The 25,701-nt window shown below is 48.1% G+C and overlaps 1 protein-coding gene across 2 annotated transcripts in view; it reads left to right on the top strand.

The window, feature by feature from the left end:
• Positions 1–6,424: 6,424 nt before the first annotated feature.
• Positions 6,425–25,701, top strand: part of E2F4 (E2F transcription factor 4) — a 65,540-nt gene continuing 46,263 nt past the window's right edge. The window contains exons 1-2 of one of the 2 annotated variants that reach the window (XM_068259428.1): positions 6,425–6,645; positions 23,556–23,665. In XM_068259428.1, coding sequence (XP_068115529.1) covers positions 6,523–6,645; positions 23,556–23,665 — 233 coding nt within the window. In that variant the 5' untranslated portion in view covers positions 6,425–6,522. The remainder of the gene's footprint in view (positions 6,646–23,555; positions 23,666–25,701) is intronic. The other variant, XM_068259429.1, reaches the window with a different exon arrangement.

Below are 25,701 nucleotides of genomic sequence, written 5' to 3' on the forward strand. Positions count from 1 at the left end.
GCAGCGAAATCAAAACTGCTCAGTTGCAGCTCCACTGCAACCGACAGGACATGCTACAGAAAGATTCCTTGTACATCTCCTATCTTTCCCTGTGTGCATGCTACAGGGATATGCTGAATAGGTGTGCGCCAGGCTGTGCCCAAAAGTTGCCATTCACCAAATCTCAGGAACAATGTCTGCTGTCGCTCGGTCGTGGGGTGGGCGGGGCCAACCAGTCGCTTCAAATCCATTGGGTTCCCCATGTGCGCCAAGCTTCACTGGCCGGTTTGCTCGGTCACTAGACAGGCTGATAGGCGGGCACTTCCTCATGATGTTTGTCTAGTGGGTGTATGGATAGGAATACCTACCCCTGTTATTTCCCACAATGCACAAAGGCTCCCACAGTGTGATGTCAGCACTATGGTGATGACATCACACTGCGGGAGGGGTTTCACCACAAAATCAGCCATACAGAGTTCCCTGATGATCCGTTTGTGAAAAGGAATAGATTTCTCATGTAAAAGGGGGTATCAGCTACTGATTGGGGTGAAGTTCAATTCGTTTCTCTTTAACATTGTGCTGACCAGAAAGCTGTTATGGCGTAATGGCCATTTTGGAAAAACAGGACGCAGGACAAGAGAGACAGATTGATGAGTAGACTTTGTGGGAGGTAAGTACCGTATGTTTATTTTGACTTTTAATTTTCAGTTCAGGTTTGCCAAGTTTAAATTCCTTGTAATTGCAAACTTATTTGGCCAAATAAAATGGACTAGCCGTCCCGCGTCGTAGCATACGCCGCATCTTCTATCTATCTAATAGAGTACGTGCCTCAACCTTGAAGCAAGAAGAATAAAGGTGGGTACACACATCAGATAAAAAAGTCTTTGGAAAAATGAAAGATCACAGACCAATTTTACCCCCTTCCATGTAGTATCAGAGCCACACCCAGGGGCGGCGCCAGGGGGGTGCAAGGGGGTGCTCGAGCACCCCCTAGAATTGTCCAAGCACCCCCAAAGCACCCCCTGGAGTGAACTGACTTCAGGCGTCTAAAAGACGCCAAGTCAGTTCACACAGCGGCAGCACGGAGCAGCAGGCAGGGCTACGGTTAGATGGCCGCCCGGAGCCCTGTTCTGCAGACTTCGAGTCTGCAGTGCATGGCTTCGGGCGGCCATTTTCCCGTAGCCCTGCTCTCTGCATGCAGGCAGGAAGTCTCGTCATGACGTCGGGAAGGAAGAGGATCGTGGGCGCGCGGGCGCTGCGCGCCACAATGAGGTCGGGACTCGGGACAGGAGGTCGGGAAAGAAGGTCTTCTGGCTGTAGGTGAGTAAATGGGTTTTTCTTTTCTTTTTCAGTTGATGCTGATTGTGCATATTGGGGTCGTATCTGCTACGGATTGTGCATATTGGGGTCATTTCTGCTACCGATTGTGCATATTGGGGTCATTTCTGCTACCGATTGTGCATATTGGGGTCATTTCTGCTACCGATTGTGCATATTGGGGTCATTTCTGCTACCGATTGTGCATATTGGGGTCATATCTGCTACCGATTGTGCATATTGGGGTCATATCTGCTACCGATTGTGCATATTGGGGTCATATCTGCTACCGATTGTGCATATTGGGGCCATATCTGCTACCGATTGTGCATATTGGGGCCATATCTGCTACCGATTGTGCATATTGGGGCCATATCTGCTACCGATTGTGCATATTGGGGCCATATCTGCCACCGATTGTGCATATTGGGGCCATATCTGCCACCGATTGTGCATATTGGGACCATATCTGCCACCGATTGTGCATATTGGGACCATATCTGCCACCGATTGTGCATATTGGGACCATATCTGCCACCGATTGTGCATATTGGGACCATATCTGCCACCGATTGTGCATATTGGGACCATATCTGCCACCGATTGTGCATATTGGGACCATATCTGCCACCGATTGTGCATATTGGGACCATATCTGCCACCGATTGTGCATATTGGGACCATATCTGCCACCGATTGTGCATATTGGGACCATATCTGCCACCGATTGTGCATATTGGGACCATATCTGCCACCGATTGTGCATATTGGGACCATATCTGCCACCGATTGTGCATATTGGGACCATATCTGCCACCGATTGTGCATATTGGGACCATATCTGCCACCGATTGTGCATATTGGGACCATATCTGCCACCGATTGTGCATATTGGGACCATATCTGCCACCGATTGTGCATATTGGGACCATATCTGCCACCGATTGTGCATATTAGGACCATATCTGCCACCGATTGTGCATATTGGGACCATATCTGCCACCGATTGTGCATATTGGGGTCATATCTGCTACCGATTGTGCATATTGGGACCATATCTGCTACCGATTGTGCATATTGGGGTCATATCTGCTACCGATTGTGCATATTGGGGTCATATCTGCTACCGATTGTGCATATTGGGGTCATATCTGCTACCGATTGTGCATATTGGAGCCATATCTGATAACGATTGTGCATATTGGGGTCATTGGACGTGTTTTTTGTTAAAATCTGCTCACATTACGTGTATTTTCTTGAGAAAACCTGCACAATTATGTGAATTTTCTGGGGAAAGGGTCACCAAAACTTGGGCCCTCTGTCTTTGCGTTGCACTTTTAAAGGGAATCCGAGGTGAGAATAATATTGAGGCTGCCATATTTATCTCCCTTTAAGCAATACCAGTTGCCTGGCTGCCGTGCTGGTCCTCTGCCTCTTATTCTTTCAACCATAGACCCTGAACAAGCATGCAGCAGGTCAGGGGTTTCTGACAATATTGTCAGAACTGACAAGATTAGCTGCATGGCTTGTTTCTGGTGTAATTCAGTTCACTACTACAGCCAAATAGATCAGCAGGGCTGCCAGGCAACTAGTATTGTTTAAAAGGAAATAAATATGGCAGCCACCATATCACTCTCACCCTGGGTTCACTTTAAATTACAGTTAGCCCCGCCCTCATCCGGTCATGACCACACCCATTTTTTGGTCCAGGCAGGTCCAGCACCTGCATAGCACCCCCTAAAAAAAATTTCCTGGAGCTGCCACTGGCCACACCTACACAGTCTATTCTATTGAGCTGCACTCCCCATTAGATAGAAATATTTGCAAGATGCTGCACACAAAAGTTGCTGTACACATTCAAAAGATCATTATCTGCAAAAGATCTGTTCCTGCAAAAGATCAGTACCTACAAAATACATTCATAGTCTATATTTCCATGCGGATTATTATGGACATTTTTCCGCATAAGGGCATAAGCATCCGCATACAATGAATTTTCGATGCTGGTCGAAAACACAAATATTTCTGAAGATTTTCGTGAAAATTTGCCAAAAAACGAAAACAGGATTTTCGATGCGAAAATGACTTAGGCGAAAATTCGCAAGCAACACTGCTACATGCTACATTAGCACTATCCAGGAGCGCCACAGGGAGGATTCCCAATGACCCCTTTTTATACAACCGGAGCGACCGCGGGAACCACAGCGGCACCCCGGAGGGGGAGGCTAGGTGCCGCAGGCGACCCCCCCCCCCCAAGCGTGGCCAGCGCCAGGGAGAGCCGTTTGCACCCACCTCCCAATATTAAAAACAGGCACTTACCTTAACGTCCATTGCGTTCTGCTACATGCGCATTAATTTTCTCATGGAAATCATTTTTTGCAGTTTGTATCCTTTGGAGGCAGGTGGTGGATGGCTTGCTCCGGTGGTGTGAGCCCTGCAGCGAGTTGTCTGCACCTGTCCTCCCCCCCCCCTCTGGAGTGCTGTATGTGAGCCAGCCCTGAGCTCTAAAGCTCGGGGTGACCCATGCTTCACTCCTTTCTCATATGATGCCCCCAAGTTAATGCGCATGTAGCAGAACACAATGGACGTTAAGGTAAGTGCCTGTTTTAAATATTGGGAGGTGGGTGTGGACGGCTCTCCCCGACGCTGGCCACGCTTGGGGGGGGGGGGGGGGTCGCCTGCGCCTCCCCCTCCGGGGTGTCGCTGTGGTTCCCAGGCAGTGAGAGAGCCTGGGACCCTGTGGTCCCCCCGGTTGTATAAAAGGGGGGCATTGGGAATCCTCCCTGTGGCGCTCCTGGATAGTGCTAATGTAGCATGTAGCAGTGTTGCTTGCGAATTTTCGCCTCGAAAATCCCATTTTCGTTTTTTGGCGAATTTTCACGAAAATCTTCAGAAATATTTGCGTTTTAACCAGCATCGAAAATTCATTGTATGCGGATGCTTATGCCCTTATGCGGAAAAATGTCCACAATAATCCGCATGGAAATTCAATCTATGCGGACGTTTATACGGAAAAATGCCCGCAATAATGTGCAAGAAACTTCTCTGAATGCGGGCGCTAATGCCCTTATGTGGAAAATGTCCGCAATCATACGCAAGTAATGCGAAAATGACTGGCCTTAGGCGAAAATTAACGTGAAAAAATTAGATGGAAATTTTGCCTGTCAAATTAGGCGAAAATTCGGTAAAAATTTATCGAAACAAATTTTTGCATTTTCGCTCATCACTGGCATGTAGCAGGGCGACCGCTTTGCAGTATTGGTTTTTTGACCCTGCATAGTTTGGCATGCAAAAGCAAATGCATATTTGCATGAGCATTGCCTCATCAATAGCCAATTAGGCCAGATTTGCAAAGCCAGACTTGCTAGGGTAGGCCTCTTATCCACGGACAGTTGATAGGCAGTAACATGCCTCTCAAACTCTTACAACTGCTCACTACTGCCTGGTAACAGCTTGCTGCTGCCTGGTATCTGCTCGCTGCTGCCTGGTAACTGCTCGCTGCTGCCTGGTAACTGCTCGCTGCTGCCTGGTAACTGCTCGCTGCTGCCTGGTAACTGCTCGCTGCTGCCTGGTAACTGCTCGCTGCTGCCTGGTAACTGCTCGCTGCTGCCTGGTAACTGCTCGCTGCTGCCTGGTAACTGCTTGCTGAGCACACAGCTCAACAGTCCGTGGAAAAGAAGCCTGAAACTTGGTGATTGAGCACGCATACATTTTCTCATGCAAAGTACTTCTTCTTCTTGCTCGAAGGTTGAGGCACTTACTCTATTATATATATAGATTCTGAAATAAGATTGTACAATTATGATTATATCATTGATATGCTAATTTTAGAAAAAATTCTGTTGCTTTTTCATTTTTGTTACTTTTGTTATTGTCCAGTCTGGAAAGTTTGGCAGCTTTTTGTTAAAGTTCTGTTTGCTCCCCCAGGAAGATCTGACCATTTTTGGAAAGCTGAAAGTCCCGGCTTTCTGTTGCACCAGGTCCCGAGTTGGTATCAGTTCCCAAGTTATGGGGTTATGAAGGAGGGGTGTCCCCTGAACTTGGCTGCAGAAAGTGCAATTACAGTAGTACAGGAGGAGCCCGACATGATGATAAGCAGCCCACCTGGGAGGTCTTCTTCCTTCACAGCATAAATCTGTGTCTTCAAAACTTATGTCCAGTGCCCTGGGTTACTCATTACAGATGAAGGAGCAGCGCAGCTATGCACCCTCGTCTCTGTCTTACTGGCCTGGGCAGGAGACTCAATTCCACTGTGCTCTCTGCAGCAAAGTGTAGGGGACATGGCATTCACTCGGGACCCAGTGCAAAGGAAAGCCGGGACTTTCAGCTTTCCCAAAATGGTTAGACTGGCTAGGGGATCAAACAGAACTTTAAAGGACCACGATCGCCAAAAAAGTAGGCAGTTAAACGAAGCGACAGGTTTTGGGCCAGTCCATCTCCTCATGATGGATTCTCAGGGTTTTCTTTGTTTTCAACAGCATTTCCTGAACAGCAGTTGCAAAGTCTAAATGACAAAACAGTGCGGAAGTGATTAGGGAGGCTGGCTGGCATCTTACTATTTTGGCAGTTAAACTGCTGTTCAGGAAATGCTGTTGAAAACAAAGAATACCCTGAGAATCCCTCATGAGGAGATGGACTGGCCCAAAACTTCTCGCTTCTCTCAGATTTTAACGGCCTACTTTTTTTGCGATAGTGGTTCTTTTACAATAAGCTGCCAAACTTTCCAGAGGAGATAATAAGTAAGTACCTAATAAAATGTTCCATCTGCATGAGGCCAACAAGAAGTTAGCTCCTCTGTTTGTGCAGACAGCTCATGGTCCAGCATAGGACCCCGGATTCCCGATAGTCAGGGAGAGGAAGGATATTGGCAGACGTTCCCTCAGGCTCTCCCCGGGGGAGCGATGTTGGCAGACTTTCCCTCACGCTTCTCCCTGGGGTAGTGATCTTGGCAGACGCTCCTTCACGCTTCTCCCCGGGGAAGCGATGTTGGCAGACGCTCCCTCACGCTTCTCCCCGGGGTAGTGATCTTGGCAGACGCTCCCTCACGCTTCTCCCCGGGGTAGTGCTGTTGGCAGACGCTCCCTCAGTGCTCCTCACGCGGTCCCTTGAAGTCGGAAGGCAGCGGCCCCGCCCCTTCCCGGCGTGCTTTGCGGAAGGTAACGGCCGCTGTGGCTGGCGGTTGGAGCAGGTGACCGGAGGCCACGCCTCCCCCCTCCTCGCGGTGTCATGGCGGAGTCCGCGCAGGGCCCGGTGACCCCGAGCCGCCATGAGAAGAGCCTGGGGCTGCTCACCCGGAAGTTCGTCTCGTTATTGCAGGAGGCGGAAGACGGAGTGCTGGACCTCAAGGCGGTAATAGCGCTTCGTATAAACCTGTCTGCTGTGCGCGCGCCCGCTGACTGACCTGACTGCGCGCGCACCCGGGGATCACTGCTGCTGCTCTATATATACACCTACCTCTCCTGCATCACCCTGTGCATCATATGCTGCTGCATACACCTTCCTCCCCTGCATGCATCATCCTGTGCTGCTGCTATATACACACCTGCCTGACTCTGTGCATCCTGACTGTGCTGATACACATCTCCCTCTCCTGTGCCTGCAGGGTCTGCCTAGTGCTGCATCCCCCTGTGTGCGTCCTGTGCTGCTGCTATATATAGCCACACACCTGCCTGACTCCTGCATGCATCATCCTGTGCTGCTGCTTTATATACACACCTGCCTGACCCTGTGCATGCATCATCCTGTGCTGCTGCTTTATATACACACCTGCCTGACCCTGTGCATGCATCATCCTGTGCTGCTGCTCTATATATACACCTACCTCTCCTCCCTCCCTGTGCCTGCAGGGGCTGCCTAGTGCTGCATCCCCCTGTGTGCATCCTGTGCTGCTGCTTTATATACACACCTGCCTGACCCTGTGCATGCATCATCCTGTGCTGCTGCTCTATATATACACCTACCTCTCCTCCCTCCCTGTGCCTGCAGGAGCTGCCTAGTGCTGCATCATCCTGTGTGCATCCTGTGCTGCTGCTATATATAGCCACACACACCTGCCTGACTCCTGCATGCATCATCCTGTGCTGCTGCTTTATATACACACCTGCCTGACCCTGTGCATGCATCATCCTGTGCTGCTGCTCTATATATACACCTACCTCTCCTCCCTCCCTGTGCCTGCAGGGGCTGCCTAGTGCTGCATCCCCCTGTGTGCGTCCTGTGCTGCTGCTATATATAGCCACACTTCTGCCTGACTCCTGCATGCATCATCCTGTGCTGCTGCTTTATATACACACCTGCCTGACCCTGTGCATGCATCATCCTGTGCTGATACACACCTACCTCTCCTCCCTCCCTGTGCCTGCAGGGTCTGCCTAGTGCTGCATCATCCTGTGTGCATCCTGTGCTGCTGCTATATATAGCCACACACACCTGCCTGACTCCTGCATGCATCATCCTGTGCTGCTGCTTTATATACACACCTGCCTGACCCTGTGCATGCATCATCCTGTGCTGATACACACCTACCTCTCCTCCCTCCCTGTGCCTGCAGGGTCTGCCTAGTGCTGCATCATCCTGTGTGCATCCTGTGCTGCTGCTATATATAGCCACACACACCTGCCTGACTCCTGCATGCATCATCCTGTGCTGCTGCTTTATATACACACCTGCCTGACCCTGTGCATGCATCATCCTGTGCTGCTGCTCTATATATACACCTACCTCTCCTCCCTCCCTGTGCCTGCAGGGGCTGCCTAGTGCTGCATCCCCCTGTGTGCGTCCTGTGCTGCTGCTATATATAGCCACACTTCTGCCTGACTCCTGCATGCATCATCCTGTGCTGCTGCTTTATATACACACCTGCCTGACCCTGTGCATGCATCATCCTGTGCTGATACACACCTACCTCTCCTCCCTCCCTGTGCCTGCAGGGTCTGCCTAGTGCTGCATCATCCTGTGTGCATCCTGTGCTGCTGCTATATATAGCCACACACCTGCCTGACTCCTGCATGCATCATCCTGTGCTGCTGCTACATACACACCTGCCTGACTCTGTGCATCCTGACTGTGCTGATACACATCTCCCTCTCCTGTGCCTGCAGGAGCTGCCTAGTGCTGCATCCCCCTGTGTGCGTCCTGTGCTGCTGCTGCTATATATAGCCACACTTCTGCCTGACTCCTGCATGCATCATCCTGTGCTGCTGCTTTATATACACACCTGCCTGACCCTGTGCATGCATCATCCTGTGCTGATACACACCTACCTCTCCTCCCTCCCTGTGCCTGCAGGGTCTGCCTAGTGCTGCATCATCCTGTGCTGCTGCTATATATAGCCACACACCTGCCTGACTCCTGCATGCATCATCCTGTGCTGCTGCTCTATATATACACCTACCTCTCCTCCCTCCCTGTACCTGCAGGAGCTGCCTAGTGCTGCATCCCCCTGTGTGCGTCCCCTGCTCCTCTATATATAGCCACACACCTGCCTGACTCTGTGCATCATCCTGTGCTGCTCTATATATACACCTACCTCTCCTCCCTCCCTGTACCTGCAGGAGCTGCCTAGTGCTGCATCCCCCTGTGTGCGTCCTGTGCTGCTGCTATATATAGCCACACTTCTGCCTGACTCCTGCATGCATCATCCTGTGCTGCTGCTATATACACACCTGCCTGACCCTGTGCATGCATCATCCTGTGCTGATACACACCTACCTCTCCTCCCTCCCTGTGCCTGCAGGGTCTGCCTAGTGCTGCATCATCCTGTGCTGCTGCTATATACACACCTGCCTGACCCTGTGCATGCATCATCCTGTGCTGATACACACCTACCTCTCCTCCCTCCCTGTGCCTGCAGGGTCTGCCTAGTGCTGCATCATCCTGTGTGCATCCTGTGCTGCTGCTATATATAGCCACACACCTGCCTGACTCCTGCATGCATCATCCTGTGCTGCTGCTCTATATATACACCTACCTCTCCTCCCTCTCCTGTGCCTGCAGGAGCTGCCTAGTGCTGCATCCCCCTGTGTGCGTCCTGTGCTGCTGCTATATATAGCCACACACCTGCCTGACTCCTGCATGCATCATCCTGTGCTGCTGCTTTATATACACACCTGCCTGACCCTGTGCATGCATCATCCTGTGCTGATACACACCTACCTCTCCTCCCTCCCTGTGCCTGCAGGGTCTGCCTAGTGCTGCATCATCCTGTGTGCATCCTGTGCTGCTGCTATATATAGCCACACACCTGCCTGACTCCTGCATGCATCATCCTGTGCTGCTGCTCTATATATACACCTACCTCTCCTCCCTCCCTGTACCTGCAGGGGCTGCCTAGTGCTGCATCCCCCTGTGTGCGTCCCCTGCTCCTCTATATATAGCCACACACCTGCCTGACTCTGTGCATCATCCTGTGCTGCTGCTATATATACACCTGCCTCCCCTGCATCACCCTGTGCTGCTCTATATATAGCCACACACCTGCCTGACCCTGTGCATCCTGACTGTGCTGATACACACCTACCTCTCCTCCCTCCCTGTGCCTGCAGGGTCTGCCTAGTGCTGCATCATCCTGTGTGCATCCTGTGCTGCTGCTATATATAGCCACACACACCTGCCTGACTCTGTGCTGATACACACCTACCTCTCCTCCCTCCCTGTGCCTGCAGGGGCTGCCTAGTGCTGCATCCCCCTGTGTGCGTCCTGTGCTCCTCTATAGATAGCCACACACCTGCCTGACTCTGTGCATCATCCTGTGCTGCTGCTCTATGTATATACCTACCTTTCCTGTACCTGCAGGGGCTGCCTAGTGCTGCATCATCCTGTGTGCATCCTGTGCTGCTGCTATATATAGCCACACACCTGCATCACCCTGCATCCTGTGCTGCTGCTGCTCTATATATAGCCACACCCACCTGCCTGACTCCTGCATGCAGCATCCTGTGCTGCTGCTCTATATACACACCTACCTCTCCTCCCTCCCTGTACCTGCAGGGGCTGCCTAGTGCTGCATCACCCTGTGTGCATCCTGTGCTGCTGCTATATATACACCTGTCTCCCCTGCATCACCCTGTGTGCATCCTGTGCTGCTGCTATATATACACACCAGCCTCCCCTGCATCATCATGTGTGCATCCTGTGCTGCTGCTATATATACACCTGCATCACCCTGTGTGCATCCTGTGCTGCTGCTATATACATACCTGCCTCCCCTGCATCACCCTGTGTGCATCCTGTGCTGCTGCTATATACACACCTGCATCACCCTGTGTGCATCCTGTGCTGCTGCTGCTATATACACACCTGCCTCCCCTGCATCACCCTGTGTGCATCCTGTGCTGCTGCTATATACACACCTGCCTCCCCTGCATCACCCTGTGTGCATCCTGTGCTGCTGCTATATATACACCTGCCTCCCCTGTGTGCATCCTGTGCTGCTGCTATATATACACCTGCCTCCCCTGCATCATCCTGTGCTGCTATATATACACTTGCCTCCCCTGTGTGCATCCTAAATATACACCTGCCTCCCCTGCATCATCCTGTGTGCATGCTGTGCTGCTGCTCCATTACTGTGTGCAGCAGTGTGTTCATCCTGTGTTATTACTGCTATATACACTGCTACTAGCAGTGGCTGGGTAGTGTAATGGTTAAGGGCTCTGCCTCTGACACAGGAGACCTGGGTTCAAATCTCGGCTCTGCCTGTTCAGTAAGCCAGCACCTATTCAGTAAGGAGTTTCTTGGGCAAGTCTCCTTAAAGAGAATCTGTATTGTTAAAATCGCACAAAAGTAAACATCTCAGAGTGTTAGGGGACATCTCTTATTACCCTCTGTCACAATTTCAACGCTCCCCGCTACTACTTAAAAGTAGTCAAAAACAGTTTTAAAAAGTTTGTTTATAAACAAACAAAATGGCCACCAAAACAGGAAGTAGGTTGATGTACAGCATGTCCACACATAGAAAATACATCCATACACAAGCAGGCTGTATACAGCCTTACTTCTGAATCTCAAGAGATCACTTGTGTGTGTTTACCTTCTGTCCCCAGCTTCTCTCATGCACTGAACATTACAGGCTTCCTGCAGACAGCTCTGCCTATGTCGTTAATTCCTCAGTATGTGACAGACCAGCTCCTTTCACAGCCTCCAGAGGAGGATTTTTATCTAGCTCTCTTCTATCACTGATAAGATAGCAGAGAAGCTGCTGGCTTATGTAAATAAAACACACACTGGAGTGTGCATAGAGGAACAGTTCAACACTGAAGAACTTGGCAGCCTTCCAGACACAGGCCGACAAGTCTGACAGGGGGAAGATACATTTATTTATTACAGAGATGGCTATAGTAGAAAGAGCTGCAGTGAGCCAGAACAGATTAGAATAGGTTTAGGAACTTGTAGGATGGTAGAAAAAACGTTGTAATTTTTGTTACAGAGTCACTTTAACACTGCTATTGCCTACTGAGTGCGCTCTAGTGGCTGCCTCGCAAGCGCTTTGAGTCCGACAGGAGAAAGGCGCTATACAAATACTGCCATTATTATTATTACCTCACTTGTACCTGCAGGGTCTCCCTAGTGCTACATCACCCTGTGTGCATCCTGTGCTACCTGCTTTCTGCTACACACTACACACACCACTCTACACAATACACTATACAACTCGCACACACACTACACACATAGTCTACCCACACACTACCCACACACACCTTTCCGTTTCCTCCTGATCCGCTCTGTAGTGCTGCTGTGCCTCTCTGAAAGCTTGCTGACAAGACCCGTCACGGGTTACTGGGCATGCCTGCTCAATCGCCCTTCCATAGCCAGGAGCATTCTCTGCATGCACAGTTCCTAAACACTTAGAGTTCTTTAACCCCCTTGGCGGTATGAAAAATACCGCCAGGGGGCAGCGCAGCAGTTTTTTTTAAATTATTTTTTTTTTAAATCATGTAGCGAGCCGAGGGCTCGCTACATGATAGCCGCTGCTCAGCGGCATCCCCCCAGCCCCGCCGATCGCCTCCGGCGATAGGCGATCAGGAAATCCCGTTCAAAGAACGGGATTTCCTGGAGGGCTTCCCCCGTCGCCATGGCGACGGGGCGGAATGACGTCACCGACGTCAGCGACGTCGGGACGTCATTGGGAGACCCGATCCACCCCTCGGCGCTGCCTGGCACTGATTGGCCAGGCAGCGCTCGGGGTCTGGGGGGGGGGGCCGCGCGCCGCACCGGATAGCGGCAATCGGGCGCGCGGCGGCAGCGATCGGGGTGCTGGCGCAGCTAGCAAAGTGCTAGCTGCGTCCAGCAAAAAAAAAAATTAAGTAAATCGGCCCAGCAGGGCCTGAGCGGCACCCTCCGGCGGCTTACCCCGTGTCACACACGGGGTTACCGCTAAGGAGGTTAAAGGGGTTCTGTATGGGATTTTAAAAACAAAAAGTGTCACTTACTCGGGGCTTCTAACGGCCCCCTGCAGACATCTTGTCCCGCGTCGGCCTCCATGATCCTCCGGTTCCCGTGCCGCGGGTCACTTTTCCAATTATTTGTCTTATCTAGACGACTGCCACATGCAATTCACTTGTTCACCTGAATTTTCTCCTTGGTGAAATTTTCATACTTGTCAATAATATACATTTTAAACCATCAACAAGCAAACAAATATTTAAAATTTTGATAGTACTTTTTCAAGTACTTTGTGGTACTTTTTCAGTTGCAAAGTGCTAAAAACGTATTATTAATCGAAGATGTATAATTATCTCCTGGGAGAAAACTCAGGTGAAAGGACAATTGCATCCGGGCCCTCAGCTTTTTCCATTGCAAAATGCTAAAACCTCGTTTAAAATCGAAGATGAAAAGTTATCTCCTAGGAAAAACTTTTTAGTACTTTCCAATGGAAAAAAAAAGTATCAAAAAGTAGGTTAAAAGTACTATCAAAATTACTTTGAGTATTCTTTTGCTTGCTGGTGGTTTAAAGGGGATTTTATTGACAAGTTTTAAAATATCACCTAGATGAAAACTCAGGAGAGAAAGTGAATTGCATGTGGTCTCTTGTCTCCTGAGCTTTTTCCTAGATGACATTATTATTATTATTATTATTATTATTATTATTATTTTTTATTTATATAGCGCCAACATATTCCGCAGCGCTTTACAAAGCACAATAAGACGACAAGGGGAACATAGATACAACTAACAAATATACAGCAGAGTTCCAAGCAGCACAAATATTGTTACAAAAACAGTAAACATTAGGAGGATGACCCTGCCCTTGCGAGCTTACAATCTAATGGGTAGTGGGGGACACACTAGGTAAGGGGGTGGAGGATGGATGAGGCAGTGATTCTTTGCCTCTGATTACATTGTGACAAATAAGTAAATAAAGGGCTATAGAATGTTATAAGCTTGTCTGAAAAGGTGTGTTTTAAGAGTGCGTTTGAAGATGTCCAGGTTTGGAGCATGACGTACAGGCTGTGGAAGAGAGTTCCAGATAAGGGCTGATGCTCGTAAAATGATTTTTAAACCACCAGCAAGCAAGAAAATACTCAAAATATTTTTTGTAGTACTTTTTTCAGTAACTTGTGGGTACCTTTCAATTGTAAAATGCTTAAAAGTTATTTTAACTACTTGCTGCACGCCATGCAGTACATTCACGGCCCTGCAAAGTTCACAGGATGCACCAGGGCCGTGAATATAAGTCTGCAGCGGCGTGTGGCCGACGCTCGCTCCCGTTCGCCTGCACGCACCGCTGTTACTGCTGCTTAGCGGGGAGGTTAATGAATGGGACTGCAATTCCCATTCATGAATCTAAGTCCCCGATTCAATGAATACCCGCGTCTACGAGACGCCGGTATTCATTGTATCTTCCTGTTGTTACACTGCTACGCATTACTTCCGTTTCACGTGCTTACCTATGTGAATCGGAAATAAAGACTGAGGACATCTTGTGGCCAAATAGTAAATTACACCGAAATTCATTTTTATTTAATAAAAATCCCCACACTGACTTTTATAATTAACTATTTCCCTTCCATAGTACCCAATTTTTTTTTTTATAGGGGGGGGGGGGGGGGGATGTACATAAAAAAAATATTATAAGTAGTTACCTTAGGGACTGAACTTTTTTTAAATGTATGTCAAGGCGGTATATTACTATTCATTTTTAATGTATGGGCTGGTAATTAGTGATGGACGGAAAACTGAAAAAATGCACCTTTATTTCCAAATAAAATATTGGTGCCAAACATTGTACTAGGGAAACTTTTTAAACGTTGCAATAACCGGGACAAACGGGCAAATAAAATGTGTGGCTTTTATCCACAGTAGAACGTTTTATTTTAACACTATAATGGCCAAAAACTGAGAAATAATCCATTTTTTTCTTATTATTCATGTTAAAATGCATTTAGGATAAAATCATTTTTAGCATACTGTACCTCCCAAAGAAAGCCTAATTGGTGGCGAGAAAACCAAGATATACCGGTAGATCATTTCGCTGTGATTAGTAGTGATTAAGTTATTGGCGAAAGAAAGGGAGAAGCACTGACAGGTGAAAATTGCTCTGGTCCACAAGGGGAAAAAACCCTCAGTCATCAAGTGGTTAAAGAGAATATGAAAAATGAAAACTCAGGAGAAAACGTTAATTGCATATGGGCCCGAGTGTGGTTTGCAGAGCTAATGACCCTTTGAACTTCTCTTCTCTCTGAACCTTCTCTGAAGCTGTCTGTGGCCTGGAACCCACTGGAGCGCTTTTTTGAGCGTTTAGGGATCGCTTTAAATCGCTAGCGATTTTCCTAAACGCTCTGCCAATGTAAATAAATGTAACAAATTCCGCAGTATCAGACTTGAAACGACAAAGACACAGGGAGATCGGGAGCCCGATCTGGTGTATTACCGTTGGACTAACGTCAGGTTATTAGTAGAGTAAGAGTAATACTCACAAGTGTGGGTTGCTGTAGGCAACCACTTGTCTCGGCATGTGGGGGGAGTACCGCCCTCACTCGGCCTTTTACCGTCCGGTACGGTCGTCACTCCAGGAAAATTCAGATACGACAGGGTGTTCCTGGTATCTGTAGGTCCTCTGGGAGGATGTAGCATAAGCTTAGGGGTAGTTGGAGGCGCCCGTGTCGGATCGGAGGGACTTATGGTGGGGTCCCTGGGTTGTATGCATGTATGTGGACACTGATATTGCAGCTCTATATTTATGGAGATAGCCTACCTTATTAGTAGTAATCAAACCGTATAAAAAGTTCAGAGTTTATTTGTGCACATCGACAACGCGTTTCACGGTCACAGCCGCTTCCTCAGGTCAAATATATGTGCTTAAAGCAAAAACATAAAAACAGTTTAGAAAAGCGCTCAGGACCTAAGTTGCAAGGAAGTAAAATACATATAACTTCAATCGCCAGAATCATAAAATACATAAGTACATAGTATAGGTGAATGCATATGATTTACAGTAAAAGGCTATTTTACATTACTGTAAGGCCCGGTTCACATTAGCGGTGGCCGTTCGGAATCGCCGTGCCGGAGCCGGACCGCTTTCAGAACGGACGGAACGGACGCACGGCATGGCAATGAAAGCCTATGCGTCCGTTCACATGCGTCCGTTCTGCCGGACCGGAGCCGGACCGGATCCGGGCCGGATCCGGACTCCGGCGTCCGTTCCAACATGCGCTATTTTTTGGTCCGGCTCCTCCGGCAGCCGTATCCGGAGCGGAGCCGGACTGCACCATCCGGCCAATACAAAGCAATGAGAGCCGGAGAGCGCACAACACACTGGCTACAAAAACCGGACGTTCTACCCCACTTCCTATGCATTTTGGATAGGGACCACATGGGCCCAGCGAAGAGTGGGGCAGCAACGATTTCATGCTGGAGCTCTTTTTGCCAGCAACATGTCTGCTGAAGGAGGCGAACAACAGAGAGAATTCCCAGGTGTACGAGTAAATGCCTGGATCCATGGTCCCAACTGCAGTCTCTGTATCCACGGATGGTCTCCACACGTCCACCTGTCTCCAACAATGACCCCAGACCCTTCTGCTGACCTCCCAGACCCCAGGTATTTACAGGATGGTATCTCCTTAAGAAACCGGATCCGGACCGCAACCGTGTTCACACCGCACGGAAACCGGATGCAAACGGACCGGATCCGGATAGGAACCGTACGGATCAGGTCCGGTCCGGATACGGTGCGGTCCGGACATCCGGTGCGGTTTTTACTAAACCGCAAGTGTGAACCGGGCCTAAATCATATGCATTCACCTATACTATGTACTCTATGTATTTTATGATTCTGGCGATTGAAGTTATATGTATTTTACTTCCTTGCAACTTAGGTCCTGAGCGCTTTTCTAAACTGTTTTTATGTTTTTGCTTTAAGCACATATATTTGACCTGAGGAAGCGGCTGTGACCGTGAAACGCGTTGTCGATGTGCACAAATAAACTCTGAACTTTTTATACGGTTTGATTACTACTAATAAGGTAGGCTATCTCCATAAATATAGAGCTGTAATATCAGTGTCCACATACATGCATACAACCCAGGGACCCCACCATAAGTCCCCCCGATCCGACACGGGCGCCTCCAACTACCCCTAAGCAAATTCCGCAGTAGTGATTGGGATCAGCAAAATCGCCATCGCAGGACAGGCAGCATCTTGGGAGCGTTTGCGCTTCAATGTAACGTACAGAAGCGCTGGCAAATCGCTCATGAATTGCTACTCATAGTGATTTGTGTGTGATTTTATATTACTGCAAACTAGAAAAAAAATTCTAATAATTTGAAAGGGCCAATCAGAATTAAAATCGCAAATCGCTATCACAATCGCTTTGCAAAAAGCTTACACTTTTTTAAATAGCTGGCTCATGAAATCGCTTACAAAACGCTACTTAAAAACGCTCCCGATTTGAAGTGGGTTCCAGGCATGTCACTGCTTCTCTGATGTATAAGTGCTCCAGAAATCAGCAAATAATTTGGTCATGAAGCTCAGAGAAGCTCTTTAGCATAGATATCAAGAGGAGTTTCTTAACTCTTCCTGTACTGGACACAATATATGACTAGTTTCTTTGCTATTAAAGTGGACCTGAACTCAGAACTTCCTCTCTGCTCTAAAAGATAAGCAACAGCATAATAACCTTTACAGAAAAAAACATTTCTCTGTTACAGCTGATACAAATCCTGCAATAAATCTGCAGTGTGGCTACTTCCTGCTTTCATGGAAGCAGACATATTGTTTACAGGCTGTGCTTTCAAATGAGCTTATCTGCCGTGGCAGTCATGTGACAAAGGGAGGAGATCGAATTATAGTTGTGATTAGTCACATATGAGGGGGTATTAGACAGGCTAAACTCTCTAAATACACACAGGGAGCATTTCTCTACGTTTTCCTTCTGTCCTGTGCAAGAGTTCAGCTCCACTTTAATGTTGTATTTCTAAAGCTGGCCACTAACGGTCCAATTTCTAGTGAACAATCGTTCGAGCAATCAGAAATTCTGATCGGACGTAGAATCGTTCACTACACCATCAACTAACCGATCTTTGCTTCCTATCTATTCAAACCAACAAGAAAATCCAAATTTTGCTTTGACAAAAATCCAATCGGACGACTATTTTTATAATCGTTTGTAATTGATTGTGCCCATCAACTGAGATTATTTTCAACCAATCCGATCAGAATTTCTGATCGCTCGAACGATTTTTCACTAGAAATTGGACTGTTAGTGGCCACCTTTAGCTGTACTACACATGCAAGTCATTATTTCATAAGTTTATTTTGTCTTCACTTTCCCTTTAACGTTTTCTCCTGAGTTCTCTCCTAGGAGATTATTTTCATAATCTATTTAAAATAACTTTAAGGCTTCTTGCACACAGGGACGTTACAGGCGTACGTTAGTGCAGCCTGTAACGCTCCCCCAACGCACAGCAATGTAACACAAGTGGGCTGTTCACAGTGCCCACGTTGCGTCACATTGTAACGCAGCAAAGTGCAGCATGCTACGGCGTTAGAGCGGCTTAAGCCGCGTTAGACTGTCTGCACATGCGCAGTCATGTTGGGGAGGAGTGGAGAGCGGCCGGGCACATGGCTAATTAATATTCACTGCACTCAGTGACGTGCAGTGCTTACTTCCTGGAGCGGCCGCTCTGTGCGGTGATTGGCCGGCGGGACCACGTGATGCCGCATGCGTCCAAGAGTGCGCATCACGGACGCCAGAGTGAGCTGCACAACGCGGCTCACTCCGATGTCCACACCAGAGAGCACCAGGCGTTGCGTTAGGGGCACGTTATGTGCTCTATAACGTCGACCTAAACGAACGTCCTGGTGTGTCACTAACCTTTAGCATTTTACAACTGAAAAAGTACCCACAAATTTGTGAGAAAGTACTGTCACATTTATTGTGAGTGTTTGTTTGCCTGCTGGTGGTTTAAAAGGCATTTTATGGCAAGTTTTGATAATATCACCTGGGAGAAGACCCAGGTGAAAAGTGAATTGCGTATGGCCCCTTGTGTCTTTATTATATGTCGCTATAGGAGTGCATCTTTATGAAGGGCTCAGCTACACTATGAGTGCTTGTGATAGATTTTTCTGTTCGCGGTCACTGCGATTTTTATCGCGATTTTTATGAAAGTGTATCGGAGCGATTTTTAAAAAGCGATCAGAGAGGCACTTATAGTGTAGCCGAGCCCAAAAGGTAATGTCCGAGCAGCTGGAAAAAAAGACCTTTACTTACACGGGGCTTCCTCCAGCCCCTAGCAGCAGGTATGTCCCTCGCCGCAGCTCCGCACCCGCTCCACTGCACAGCACGACCTCTACTGCTCCTGTGCGAACGCCGCTGTCAATCACTCGCACGTGGTGTGGAGTGTACTGCGCAGGCGCAGCAGTTCTGCGAGGGACATAGCGGCTGCTACGGGGTGGAGGAAGCCCCAGGTAAGTAAATGTCTTTTGGGGGGTTTTTCAGCTGCTCGGACCTTCCCTTTATGGGACATTGGCCAATTTGCAATTTCTTTTTCTTCTGATTTTTCTCCGCTTGTCAATAAAATGCTTTTTAATTCACCCGCAACCAAGAAAAATACTTAACATAGTTTTGATAGTACTTTCCCACCTACCTGTTGGTACTTTTTCAATTGCAAAGTGCTGAAAAGTTATTCTAAATGAAAACGCTAATCGCATACTGGCCATTGTCAATTCCTTTTTTTTCCCTGAGTTTTCTCCTCGGCGATATTTTCACACCTTGCCGTAAAATGCCTGTAAAACTACCAACAAGCAAAAAAAACCCTCAAAATAATTTTGACAGTACTTTGTCACCAGTTTTAGGTACCGTACTTTTTCAATTGTAAAGTGCTGAAAAGTTATTTTAAAGATAAGATGAAAATTATCTCCTAGAGCAGTGATGGCTAACCTTGGCACTCCAGCTGTGGTGGAACTACAAGTCCCATGAGGCATTGCAACACTCTGACAGCTCTATAACCTGGGGAGGCAGAGGCGTGATGGGATTTGTAGTTTTGTCACAGCTGGAGTGCCAAGGTTAGCCATCACTGTCCTACGCGATAACTCAGGTGAAAAGTTAATTGCATGTAGGCCATTGTGTGAGTTAAACTGTTAAAGGGGCACTATGACCAAAAAAAAAATTTAAATTTAAAATATGTGCAAACATAGATGTAAGATGTATGTTTTTTTCCAGAGTAAAATGAGCCACAAATTACTTTTCTCCTATGTTGCTGTCACTTACAGCAGGTAGTAGAAATCTGACAGAAGCTACAGGTTTTGGACTAGTCCATCTCTTCATAGGGGATTCTCAAGGATTTATTTATTTTCATAAGCACTTAGTGAATGGCAGTTGCTCTGTCCATCTGCCAAAAAATTGTGTAGCGAGCAGGGAAGCTGGCCAGAATCATTGTTTAAATCCTGTTTAGGGAATATCTTTATAAAGAATAAAAGCCTTGCTGAGAATCCCCCATGGAGAGATGGACTAGTCCAAAACCTGTCACTTCTGTCAGATTTCAACTACCTACTGTAAGTGACAGCAACATAGGAGAAAAGTCATTTATGGCTCATTTTACTCTGGAAAAACGTACTTCTTATTTATGTACGTTTCAATGTATAAGCAAACTGCGCCTGCCTTAAATGAACCTTTGTCTTTGAGTATTCGCTACCACAAGTCCATATAGATACTGTTGAAAAAGTTGTGACAGCGCTCCTCTTCTTAATTATCTACACATCTGAAAAACAAGCTCCACATAGTGCATTACCAATAAGGACCCTTTTCCACTAGCAATTGCTAGCGTTCACGCTGAACGCTAGCGATTGCTGAATCGCAATTACCGGCGATTCCCCGACGTTCGCGGCCGCGATTTTGCTATGCACTGCATAGCAAAATTGCGGCAAGTATCGCTCCACCGCGCGTTCGCGTTCCCGGCAAAAACAAATCGCGGTAGTGGAAATGACCTACCGCGATTCCCATGTTAAAAAGCAAACCGTAGCGATTGTAAAATCGCTAGCGGTTTGCGTTTTTGCGATTCAGCCAGCGCAAACGCGCTGGTGGCACATCCACCCAGTGAAAAGTAGTGACTTGTGTTCCACTCCTGTGACATCCAAATCCACTCCCTTCAGTACAGCCGCTCACCGAATGATGCCACCTCAAATTCCAGGTGGGTCTAGCGCTTTGCCACACGGCAACAAACTTCACAGCTCCAATAATTCAACTTGTATAAAATCTCCAGTTTATTCCACCAAGATCATGTAAAAACAAATGAATAGCACATAGCATAATACTGTTTGCACATAAATTCCCTGGCCTGCGCCCTTCAGTGCACTCACTTGAATCGCAAAAGTTATGCGCATATCGGGCTTCTCAGCCCAGCAATATGGCTCTCTCACTGCGGTGTCGGCGTCCCGTACTCCCGCTGTACCAGCGCTTGATCCCCGTGCATACGTCCCGCTGCTCTGTGACGTCAGACGCACCTGGCTCCGCCCCAGGTGCGTCTGACGTCACAGAGCAGCGGGACATATGCACGGAGACTGAGCGCTGGTACAGCCGGGATAGCGGGAGTACGGGACGCTGACACCGCCGTGCAAACAGTATTATGCTATGTGCTTATTATTTGTTTTTACATGATCTTGGTGGAATAAACTGGAGATTTTATACAAGTTGAATTATTGGAGCTGTGAAGTTTGTTGCCGTGTGGCAAAGCGCTAGACCCACCTGGAATTTGAGGTGGCATCTATTCGGTGAGCGGCTGTACTGAAGGGAGTGGATTTGGATGTCACAGGAGTGGAACACAAGTCACTACTTTTCACTGGGTGGATGTGCATGCATTCAATTTGTATTATTGGTAATGCACTATGTGGAGCTTGTTTTTCAGATGTGTAGATAATTAAGAAGAGGAGCGCTGTCACAACTTTTTCAACATTTGTCTACGTTTGCAAATATTTTAAATTTTACAATTTTTCGCTGTAGTGGCCCTTAAAGGACACCTGAGTCATATGTAATTAACTTTTTTCACCTCAGTTTCTCCTAGGAGGTAATATTTCTTCTATTTAGAATAACTTGTCAGCATTTTGCAATTGAAAAAGTACCAAAAAGTAGATGGAAAAGTACTGAGAAAACGATTTTAAAGGGAACCCGAGGTGGGATTATATTAAGCTAGTGGGGTACAGAGGCTGGTTGTGCACACTAACACCAGCCTCTGTTGCCCCATGGTGTGCCTCCAAGACCCCCCTGCGCGCCGCTATACCCCTGCAGTGCTGGCAACACGCAGCGTGTCGCCAGCACAATGTGTACCTATGCGCTGTCTGTCAGCGCCGCTCCTCCGCATCGGCGCTAACCGCCCGTGTCACTTCCCTCTGATAGGAGGGAAGTGACGCGGGCGGCTAGCGGCGATGCGGGGGAGCGGCGCTGACAGACAGCGCATAGGTACACATTGTGCTGGCGGCGCTGCGTGTCGCCAGCACTGCGGGAAGAAAAGCGGCGCGCAGGGGGGTCCTGGAGGCACACCATGGGGCAATGTGTTTTTTTTTTTTTTTTTTAATTTGAAAAAAAAAGAGCTTTTTTTAAATACCCCCCTCTCCCCCCCCCCCCCCCCCCCCCTAAATTGGCGCTACACTACGACACATACACTGCACATAACATTCATGGGCATGTGCCTATGAATGGGATTAGATTGTGCGGCAATCAGAGGGACAGGGCAGTGACAGGTTGTTTCTCTGTACAGCACTGTGCTAGACCGCAGCGCTGTACACTTATTTATTACCTTATCTTGCTCTGTTTACAGCCTGCCTGCGCAGATCACAGCTGGCAGGCTGTTTGCGGCCCTCTCCTCTGTCTTCTTGCAGGGAACGTATGCTTGCTAGTTAGTACGCACTCTATCTAGTAACAGTGATCATTGACAAAAGTACACAGGAAGTTCATTACTTCTTCCATGGTAACGATCATGCACTTGCCACCCCCCCCCACCCGTAGTGCAGCAGTGATTAGTCAAAGCAGTGTTCTCCCCAGCCCCCTCCAGGCTGATCACTCCCTCGTTGTCCTCCTCCACCGCCTTCTGGATCTTCTGCAATCGGCCTAGTAAGGTCTCGTTTCCACTATAGCGAATCTGCATGCGGTGTGGATGGGGCTGTTTCCACTTGTGCGGCTGCGGGAGCGTTTTTTTGTGCGGCAGAAATCTGCACGGCAGAGCCGTCAGATTTCGCGTGCGAGAGGAATGCACGCGAATCGCTGCTAATGCTTTTAATAGGGAAACCGCATGCGGGTTGAGCATGCGGTTTTTGCCGCGAAATCGCATGCGAAGGTATAATGTTAATTTACACAGGCAGTGACATGGTTAAATTCGCACATACCCTTACCTATGCGGAATCGCATGCGAAATCCGGCAAAACCGCATGCAGGCGATTCCGCACCGCAATAGTGGAAACGAGCCCTAAATCATCCAGTCGGCCGGGGGACAGTCTGGCCGCGCATGCTCCCCATCGGAGATTGGTTTTGAGAACATCTGTTTCCCATTCCCCGATCACGGAGGGACAGGATTGCAGCAAACGGGAGACGCTTGACGATTGTGAGCGGCGGTGGTAACAGAGACGCTTATCTACGCCCCTTGTGGCAAGAGTAGGGAAGTGGTCAATAATTACGCTGTGCTGTTTTCACTGCAGGCAATCGCTATGTTTGTATGTTGCTAAAATACCTCAGTCAGTTTGACTTGCCCTCCTTTGTGACAGGGGAACAGTATGTCAGGTTTGGGGTTCTGAACTTGCGATAACATAAATCATGTTTTGTGACCCGCAGGCGGCAGACACTCTCGCTGTCAGACAGAAGCGCCGGATTTATGACATCACCAACGTCCTGGAAGGCATCGGGCTGATAGAGAAGAAGTCAAAGAACAGTATTCAGTGGAAGTAAGCCGCCTCCTGTATAATGTATTGGTGCTTCCTGAAAGAAGAACTGTCGCGAAAATCTTAAAATTTAAAACACATAAAAATAAGAAGTACGTTTCTTGCAGAGTAAAATGAGCTATGAATTACTTTTCTTCTATGTTGCTGTCACTTACAGTAGGGAGTGAAAATCTGACATTACCGACAGATTTTGGACTAGTCCATCTTCTCATGTGGGGTTCTCAGGGTTTTCTTTATTTTTTAAAAGCACTTAGTGAATGGCAGTTGCTCCGTCCAACTGCCAAAATAGTGTGCAGCGAGCAGGGAGGCTGGCCAGCATCTTTGTGTAAAGATTTTTCAGGGAATGTCTTTATAAAGAATAAAAGCCATGCTGGGAATCCTCCATGGAGTGATGGACTAGCCCAAAATCTGTCGGTAATGTCAGATCTCTACTACCTACTGTAAGTGACAGCAACATAGGAGAAAAGTCATTTATGGCTTCTTTTACTCTGAGAGAAATGTACTTCTTATTTGTATGTGTTTTAAATTTTAAGATTTTTGCGACCGTTCTTCTTGAAGTAACAGGCTGAAATCTGGCTATCGGTTTTCCTGGCGTAAAGGTGGGAATTACAGCTTGAATCTGATTGGTGTGGGCAGCATAAGGGACCTTCTCATTGGAGCAGTGTCATCCCCATGGCTTTGTCTCATTTGGAATTACATAGCTCAGAGCTAAAAGTGGCCAGCCATAAACTGTTGTTTTTTTTTTTTCCTTGATATCTGGCCGATTTGATCACGTGATCTAATCTGCTAGAAATCTGTGCTGCAAATGATGGCTGATCTTTTTTCGCCAACATTGATCGAGTCAGGTTGATAGTGCCGGAGGTAAGGTTTCAATTGGCATTTGCACTGTTTGATTCTGGGACGACCGGCGTATTCTAACCTGTCCGTCAGTGAGTTCTCCTGCATCTTTCTTTCCACAGCCGGGAGCTCCTTCATATCTGTTCTCTCCTGGACGCCTGTGTCATGTCACCAACACTAAGGGCCTCTAGTGGCCATGTAAGGTATGTGTCATGGTGCCCCCAGTGATTGGCCTCTAGTCTTAAAGAGACACTGAAGCGAGAATAAATCTCGCTTCTTGTCTCATAGTCAGCAGGGGCATGTGTGCCCCTGCTAAAACGCCGCTATCCCGCGGCTAAACGAGGGTCCCTGACCCCCCCAACTCCCCCCTCCCCCTGCAAAATCAACGACCAACTTGGTCGTAGATTTTGCTGCTCTTGAGGCAGGGCTAACGGCTGCAGCCCTGCCTGTCAGTGCCGTCTATCAGCGGCGCATCGCCGCCTCTCCCCCGCCCCTCTCAGTGAAGGAAAACTGAGAGGGGCGGGGGAGAGGCGGAGATACGCGCTGACAGACGCGCGTGAGGCAGGGCTGCGGCGGTTAGCCCTGCCTTAATCTGGAAGACGGGATGCGCTGCCTGGAGGGGATTTCGGGGGGTAAGGGACCCCCGTTTAGCCGCGGGATAGCGGCGTTTTAGTAGGGGCACACATGCCCCTGCTGACTATGAGGTCTGAAGCGAGATTTATTCTCGCTTCAGAGTCTCTTTAAGTCACGGGACACACAGTTCCCTGGGAGAGAAGAGACAGGGAGACGCACTGGTGGACAGGTGATAATAAACTCTGCACTCTACATTGAATAAAAATGTGAGGCAACTGGAGTATTTTTTGTAACTCAATCCCTTCATTTATGGGGCTCAAAAGCAACCGGACAATTGACTCAAAAGCTTTTTCATGGGCAGGTGTGGGCGGATCGTTCAGGAACAGCCTTATCAGTCCGCACTACAGTCTGCTGAAAACCCGCTCAGCAGGAGGTGCCGACGGACCCGTCGTTGGCTGCTGTAGTGCGTGTGTACGCACCTTAAGCTGCAAGAACATAGATTGTGTTGTTACCTTTTGGATTGTCTGGTTCACATCCTTATTACTTGTTTACCAGATAAAAATTAAAAAAATGATTTTTGATTTTATGCCCGACAGTTATTCTTTAACACTTTAGCAAGCAACTTATTT

Source organism: Hyperolius riggenbachi, chromosome 11 (assembly GCF_040937935.1).
Source record: "Hyperolius riggenbachi isolate aHypRig1 chromosome 11, aHypRig1.pri, whole genome shotgun sequence".
In the NCBI taxonomy this organism is placed as follows: domain Eukaryota; kingdom Metazoa; phylum Chordata; class Amphibia; order Anura; family Hyperoliidae; genus Hyperolius; species Hyperolius riggenbachi.